This window comes from Dendrobium catenatum, unplaced genomic scaffold, assembly GCF_001605985.2.
Source record: "Dendrobium catenatum unplaced genomic scaffold, ASM160598v2 fragScaff_scaffold_231, whole genome shotgun sequence".
NCBI lineage: Eukaryota > Viridiplantae > Streptophyta > Magnoliopsida > Asparagales > Orchidaceae > Dendrobium > Dendrobium catenatum.
In genome coordinates, this window is record NW_021318693.1 from 10,226,240 (window position 1) to 10,234,568 (window position 8,329).

The window sequence follows — 8,329 nt, forward strand, 5'->3', positions numbered from 1 at the left end:
AATAATAGAGCAACAAACCCCAAAATAGAGAGCCTCGATTGAAGGTATGCCAAGACCACCCTTGGATTTGGGAAGAGTAACTGATTTCCATGAGATAAAATGAAGTTTCCTCTCCTCTAAGTTGTTATGAAATAAAAACTTAGCACAAAGTTTGTTAATGGTAGCACAGCAACTTTTTGGTATGATGGAACCCCTTATCCAATATGCAAGGGTGTTGGAGATAGTGAATTTGAGAAATTGTACCCTACCTGCAAAAGAGAGAAACTTATTCTTCCAACCTGCAAGTAGAGCAGAAATTCTGCTCAATAGAGGTTGGAAGTGAGAAATTTTAAGTCTTTTAACTGATATGGGGATGCCCAAGTAGGTAAGGTGGTGGTTGACATTAAGAATTCCAAGTTCTTCACAAATCAATTGATTTTCAACACTTTGATGGGAGAAAATGATGGCGCTCTTGTTGGAGTTAATAAGAAGGCCTGAAAAAGCTCCAAAGGTTTGCAAACATTGATTCAGTTGTCTAGCATTTTGAATAGATGATTTCCCAACCACTAAAAGGTCATCAGCATACATCAAATGGCTGATTTGGACATTTTTGCAATAAATACCTTGGAATTTTTGAGTGTCAGAAAGGAGTAGGGAAAGACCATCCATTGCAATACAAAAAAGAAGAGGTGATAAGGGGCATCCTTGCCTGAGACCCGATGTGGAATTGAAGAAACCTTCAAGAGAACCATTTAAACAAATAGAGAAGTGAACCTCACAAATACATCCCTTGATCCAATTAACAAAGGCATGCGGGAATCCCTTCTGAGCAAGTCTGGTAATAATAAATTCCCTCGAGACTGTATCAAATGCCTTTTTGATATCAAGTTTAGCACCAAAAAATTTCTCCTTTCCCTTAAAATCTCTCAATATATCAGCTGCAAGAATGATGTTATCAGTGGAGCATCTATTAGTAATAAAGCCAGATTGGCTTTCATGAATGATATATGGGAGGACCACTTTCAGTCTATTTGCCAAAGTTTTAGCAACAATTTTGTATAAAACGTTACAAAGAGAGATTGGTCTGTAGTCATTGATATTGGCAGCGTGCGAACATTTAGGTATTAAACCTATAGCCGTAGCCTTAACACCTCTCGGCAAAGATCCCTTTGTGAAAAAATTGTTTACAGCATTATAAACTTGCAAACCAATAACATGCCAAGATTTTCTATAGAATGCATAAGTGAAACCATCAGGCCCTGGAGCAGTATTCTCATTCCCATCAAAAACAGCCTTTTTAACTTCTTCAAGAGACAATGGTGCAACAAGCATATCAATGTGATGTTGGGGAACCATTTTACCCGGAGGGATATTAAGAGGTAATTGGATATTGGTTTGATTAGAGTTGTATAACCCTTCAAAGTGCTTAACAATGGCTCTAGAGATGTCACCAAAAGAAGTAAAGTGACCATCAACAGTAGTGATCTCCTTAATGCAATTCTTATTGTTACGACTTCTAATTTTAGCAAAGAGAAAACCCAAATCATCTTCTCCCTTAGTAAGCCATAAGGTTTTAGCACGCTGAGATAACCAAGAAGTCCAGTTAGCTTGTAATGAGGCCATCTCCTCATTAATACTCTTAAGATTTTGATTTAACTCCAAGTCAAGAGGTCTATGTTGAAGCTCAGTCAAACAAGAGTTTTGTTTACTTTTAACTTCTAATAAAGCATTAGAAAGATATGAAGAGGATGCCCAATTTCTGTTTTTCAGAAATCTCTTGAGGAGTTGTAAGCTATGTTGGAAGGATGCCATAGGACTTCTAGCAGATCTAGAAGAAAAGGCATTAAACAAATCATCCCAAAAACCAGCCATATTCATCCAGTAATTCTTGAACATAAACCTAACAGATAGAGGCTTATCATGAGTAGAGTTGAAAATTAAAGAAGAATGATCTGAGCCAAAATGTGATTCCACATAGTAGTAGGCAGTGGGGAGAAAATCCAACAATGCATTATTCACCAAAACTCTATCCAATTTAATATGAATTGGATAAACCGCCCGTTGGTTAAAACCATGTATAAAAAAGTCCCGTAGAAGAAAGGTCATGGACCCCACATTTAAAAATAATGCTATTTAATTCTCCCAATCTACTATTGGAAACAGTGGTACCCCCTACCTTTTCATTTTCAAATCTGAAACAATTGAAGTCGCCCAAAATAACCCAAGGTTGATCCATATTGATAGAAATAACAAAAAGAGCCTCCCAAAGATTTTTCCGATCTTCCATGGAGTTAAAGGCATATATAACAGTAAGAAAAATAGGTGGGAGTGAACCCACAGATATAATACCATGAATAAATTGCGGAGAGGAGGAGATTCTAGTGAAGGAGATAACCGAATTATCTCATTTTATCCAGATACGACCCACAGAAGAGTCCTCAAAGTTGTGACAACTATCTTCACTATCAAAGAGACGGTGTTTGCGTAAAAACCAAGTGTCCATAACAGAAGAAGGAGAAATTTTGGCTTCCAAAATACAAAGTAACTTAAGATTATGAGAGCTGATAAGAGACTTGCAAGAACTCACAGTTTCAGGGCTGTTAAACCCCCTAACATTCCAACAAGCTAATTTAGGAACTGATATTAGGACTTTTTACTGTTGGCCTTCTTGGCCGACTTTCCTTTCTTGGATTTGGATTGGTTAGGAGACTTTTGTTTATCCACAGTGGATCTAGTATTGTGACTTTTTTTGTCCGAGGAATGCAATTGTACAGTATCATCATTAGCATTGGATGAGGAAGCCAATTCCGAATCAGAGACAGAATCCACAGAATCTGGGAGAAGGTGATCTTCATTATGCAAAGAGGCAAATTTGTTTAGGAGAGGTATCTTAGGAGGTAACACCAATCGGGGAGAGGCAGGCTGCCCGTTAGAGGAGGATTCCTCTATGGGAGTGTTGAGATTAGGAATCGGGGGGGGGCTGGGGGTGGGGGGGGGGGGGGGGATTTAGTCAAAATGGTGGGAGGTTCAGAAGGAGGTGGAGGAGTAGACTTAGATTGTGGTAAAGAGGATTCAGGAGGGATCAACACCTGAGATGGAACGAGGTTTGCATCAGTTGAGATAGGTTTGGGAGGTGGCAAAATAGATTTTGATCGATGGTTTCTGGAGGAGCGTTGTCTGGAAGAGCTTCGTCCACGATTTCTCTGGGGTTGGGGGGGGAATAACAGGTTTTGGATTCGGGTTTTTTGGGCAGAGAGAGAACGGATGAATGAAAGAGCCGCAACCTTCGCATTTATCCGGTTTCCAATCATAAATAACTTTTAAAACCAAATCCTCACCTTCGATTTCAAGAGGGATTTCGTCGGGGAGAGCCGAATCCTTAGAGATAAGGACACAAACCCTGGCGTACGTCAGTCTGGATCTGGTAGCCGTAAGATCGTCCACCGAGATCGGAATACCGATGTAGCTTGCAATCTTTGAAATACCAGTAGGAGTCCAGAGAACTAGCGGGAAGTCCACAATCTTTATCCAGATGGGGATTGGAGCATCTTCATCCCTCTTGGGCTTGAATTTTGGCGACCAGCGTTGCAAAATAAATGGTTTTCCCAGAATGAACCAAGGTCCACCCGAAAGCACCATTTCTAGGTCTTCCGCAGTGGTAAACTTGAGCAGAAAAAAGCCATCGGCTAGGGAGAGAAGAGTCAAGGAGCCTTTAAGAGGCCAAAGCTTTAACATGGATTTTAGAAGCCTTTCATAATAGGGGCGAGGGCCCAACGAGTACCCGATAAGAGACGAAGTCCAGATGTTTTTCCCTTTCGACAAATCATCTGCCTTGAACGAAAGCTTTTGAGTCGGATTGAAGAAAGAAACAGGGAAGTTGGCGAGCTTGGAAGAGGAGGAGGCAGAGACGTTAGCAGCGTAAGAAAGTCCCCCAGGCAAAGGACCTAGCACAGAGGTGGGTGGGGGGCGTGGAAAATCTTGCGGAGAGGCAGCCATCTTAGGAGGGAGGAGCCCTCCTAAGCCAGCGGCGAAGAGAAACCCCCGGCGGCGCAAACCCTAGCAGAGCTCCTTAGGGCATCCCGCGTTCACTTAAACAAAATATGAGATACTCACATGGGCCCTGTTATGACTCTTACCATCTAAGGGAATTAAATTGGTGGGATCCATTACCACTCTAGAAATTCTGCTAAGTTCAAATTATTATATGTTAAACTGGATATAAAAAAAATCTTTTGATAGTGTATCAAGGGAATTTATTATTACCCGGATGATTCAGAAAGGCTTCACTCACCCCTTCATCAAGTGGATTAGTGTTTATATTAATTATGTGTGATTTTCTATTTGCATTAATGGTGCTCTTGAATACTTCACCTCCTATGCTGGTCTTAGGCAGGGTTGCCCTTTAAGTCCTTATATTTTTCGTATTGTCATGAATGTTTTTCTTATATCTTGGATAGTGAAACTATGTTCGAGGCCCTCAAGTGGATGGCATTAGGTTCTCTCATCTTTTATATGTTGATGACCTCCTTATATTTGGAAAGGCTTAATTTCACAATTGTGAGGTTCTTTGTCGGTTGATTGAGAAGTTTTCTGTGGCTTCGGGTCTTGAGGTTAATTTTGGGAAAAGTTCCCTCATCTTACCCAATAACTGTCATAATGCCAACCTCATCAGTTCTATTCTTAATATCCCCTACACCTCCACTTGTATTGCTTACCTTGGGATTCCTATATCCCCTTACAACCCTAAGCTCTTTGATTTCTCTAAGTTGACGGAAATTGTTACCCACAAACACTCGGGTTGGAAATTGAATGCTCTTTCTTTTGCTGGTAGATTACAATTTTTACGATTCACTATCTCGAACACAATCACTTATTGCATCCGCGGGTCCATTATGCCCAAAACCATCATCAAACAAATAGAGAAACTTTGTGTTAAGTTTCTTTACTTTGGTGATATTGCTACACGTAAATTGCACCTCATTTCCTGGAAGAAAACATGTAAGCCTAAAGCATATGGGGGCTCTGTCGCAACCCAACCCGACCGGAACGAATCCCGCTCACATCGGGTCGCGACGGAACTTGAAACTTGAAATCCAGAATCTAGTTTTGGGACTTGCTTCAGAACTTTCTTTCCAAATGTTCAAACAAATAGAAACACAGAGCTGCTATAAACTTCAAATACATATAAAAAAATGCATCCACTATTTTCTTCTTTATTTCATCAAAATAATCATGTACAATACAGTTCATGGCTTACAGACAAAAAGAACAAAACAGAAAAGTCATGACTGTACAAAAATAAAAAGTACAAAATACCTAATTACTGATCAAACACAGAACTTCTAGTCTAAGACTTCCTTCCCTTTCCCAAAACCTAAAAACCACGCAGAAAACAAGGAAGAGCTAACAGCTCAGCAAGACTACACTCACCAATCAAAATCTCCAGAAATTCTCATCAGAAAATACATCAGAAGCAGTTATTCGAATAGCCATACAGAAATCGTATAACAGACAGAACAGATACTTGAATTCAAATAGAAATCAAATCACAGATACATGAATTCAAATAAGAGTGCAGAACAGATCTTATATAACTTATAAAGTTTTCAAATCACAAAACAGATCGGATCGTACAAATCAGAATTTAATTCAGATAAAATCACATTTCAGATATCACATTTCACATATCACATATCATATATCCCTGACCCTGACAGAATCCCGACGGATTCTGGCCCCTTATGCCTCCCTTCCCTGACACTGACATAATCTCATATTCTGGCCCCTTATGTCTTCCTTTGTGCTTATAGCACCAGAATTGAATAGATATACAGAATTTTCAAAACAGAACATATTTTCAGATTTTTTTGACACTAACAGAATCTCAAAGAATTCTGGCCCCTTATGACTCCCTTTTGATATCACAGCACATCAAAACATTCAATTCAAAAAATCGGATTACGTCAGAAAATCGTCAGCGGTATAACAGCAGTATACGAAATTTCCACAAAATTCACAGATTCATAAATTTACCAAATTACCACAGATAGTACACAACATCATTCTAAGACTTTCATTGTACTGAGACAGTAAATTCAGAATCCAGATAAATTGTTATTCGATCAAAACTCCACAGAATTCAAATAACCGGTAAAAATATTCCAGAAAATACTCAAAACGTGCACAGTTATCATCTCAAAAACATACCAAAAGTTACGCGGTAAAACCTTTATCAGTACAAAACGAAATCAATTATTCGCTAACGGAAACAAAATCTGAAACAGAAAAGTCGTCAAAATCCTCATTTCTGAAAATTGAGAAAGGCGGAACGTGTCTTACCTCGAGTCGATCAACTTCTTCAACTACAGCTACGGACGAAAACGGACATAAGTAGCCCAAAACTCCACTTTTCTTCTTTTTCCTTCGAATTTCTCTCTCCTGGGCTTTTCTCTCTCTTCAAAAAGATCTCGTTTCCATATGTATCCAACCAGATCGTCCCGGACGATCGCAAATCGTCCCGGGACGATTTGCCCTCTCGACAAAATTCGTTCAGACGTGTACAATAATCGTACCTGGACGAGTTGCTCTATGGAAAAATATCGTCCAGACGAACCCCAGTTCGTCCTGGGACGAACTTCTCTGTCCAGAAACTCCTTTACAACCTGTACAAATCGTCCCGGACGATCCAACTTCGTCCGGACGAACCTGGAAGGAAAAACAGCTTTCACAATCTCCCCAACTTCAGAAAAATGTCGTCCTCGACATTTCCAAAATAAAACTGAGTCAGAAAATATGCGGATATAACTGTCTCATATCTGACTCTTTCTCCCAAGTCGCCTCTCGTGCTGTTCTATGCTTCCACTGCACTTTAACCATCGGAATCTGTTTATTTAACTTACGCATATCATAGGCCAAAATCAACTGCAGATTCTCCTGAATCTCCACATCATCAGCAGATAGTTTCTTTTTAGAGTCAGAGATCCACTTTCTCAAAGAGGATACGTAAAAAATATTATGGATATCAGACATTTGATCAGGCAATAACAATCTATAAGCAGACTTTCTAATCCTTTCAATAATTTCAAAAGGTCCGATATTCCTTGGACTAAGCTTGCTCACTCTTCCAAATCTGCTAATACCTTTCATCGGACTGCCTTTGACTTACACAAAGTCACCAACCTGAAATTCCACCAGCCTATGCTTCAAATTGTAATACTTTTGTTGTATATCTAGTGCAGCTTTCAATCTTTCTTTAATCAGATTGATTTTCTTAACAGTTTCATCCACAAAAGTTGCACCTATTTCTTGTTTATCTTCCACCTCAGTAAGAGTCAAAGGGGTTCTACACTTTCGGCCATACAGAGCTTCGTAAGGTGTCATACCAATATTGGACTGAAAACTGTTATTATAAGCAAATTCTATCAAAGGAATGTGATCCTCTCAACTACCTCCAAATCAAAAGATCTTCCAGTACCTGAATAGTCTTCTTAGACTGTCCATCAGTCTGCGGATGAAAAGTCGTACTGAAATGCAACTTCATACCTAAGCCTTGCTGAATACCCTTCCAAAGTCTGGAAGTGAATCATCCACCTCGATCAGATACAATCACTTTAGGCACACCATGTAATCTGACAATTTCCTTAACATATATCTGAGCTAACTTATCCACCGGATCCGTCTGCCTGATCGGAAGAAAATGTGCAGACTTCGTCAGGCGATCAACAATTACCCAAATTGCATCATGTCCTTGCCTTGATCGAGAAAAACCCATAGCAAAATCCATCGTTACCTCCTTCCATTTTCACTCAGGGATAGGCAACGACTACAAAAAACCTCCTAGTCGCTGATGATCTGCCTTCACTAACTGATAGGCTTCACATTTCGAAACAAACTCCGATACATCCTTTTTCATTCCAGGCCACCAAAACAAACTCTTCATATCTCCGTACATCTTACAACTTCCTAGATGAATGGTATAGCCTGTATAGTGAGATTCGTGCATAATCTCTTTCCTCAGATCTCTAAACATAGGAATCAACAGCCTGTTCTTACAGAAAATACCAGAATCAGAAATTCTTAGTTCAGGTTTCTTACCATATTCAATCTGACCAATCAGCTTCGAATAGTCAGCGTCTGACTTATGGGCTTCATGAATCATTTCTTCCAAAGAAAACTGAATGTCCATCTGAGTCAACACACCAGAATCTGGACCAGTAGAGGAAATTACCTTTAACTGTAGTCTTTCCATTTCTCGTATCAGATACACATCAGAAGTAAGCTGAATACCTGATAATCCAGAAGACTTCCTGCTCAGAGCGTCGGCTTCTACATTAGCCTTACCAGGCTGATA

The 8,329-nt window shown here is 39.7% G+C and overlaps 1 protein-coding gene across 1 annotated transcript; it reads right to left on the reverse strand.

Annotated features, from left to right (window-relative positions):
• Window positions 1-6,762: 6,762 nt before the first annotated feature.
• LOC110109379 lies at window positions 6,763-7,762 on the reverse strand. Its single transcript, XM_020840419.2, has 4 exons — window positions 7,589-7,762; window positions 7,454-7,483; window positions 7,145-7,371; window positions 6,763-7,027 (listed from the first exon to the last, which is right to left on the reverse strand). The coding sequence occupies exons 1-4, from the start codon at window positions 7,760-7,762 to the stop codon at window positions 6,763-6,765; spliced, it is 696 nt and encodes a 231-aa protein (XP_020696078.2).
• Window positions 7,763-8,329: the final 567 nt, after the last annotated feature.

Coding starts and splice junctions, on each gene's coding strand:
- LOC110109379 (XM_020840419.2), bottom strand. CDS start 7,762: ATGGATTTTGCTATGGGTTTTTCTCGATCAAGGCAAGGACATGATGCA. Junction 7,484..7,588: donor GATTACATGGTGTGCCTAAA/GTGATTGTATCT, acceptor TTTCATCCGCAG/ACTGATGGACAGTCTAAGAA. Junction 7,372..7,453: donor AGTCTAAGAAGACTATTCAG/GTACTGGAAGAT, acceptor AACAGTTTTCAG/TCCAATATTGGTATGACACC.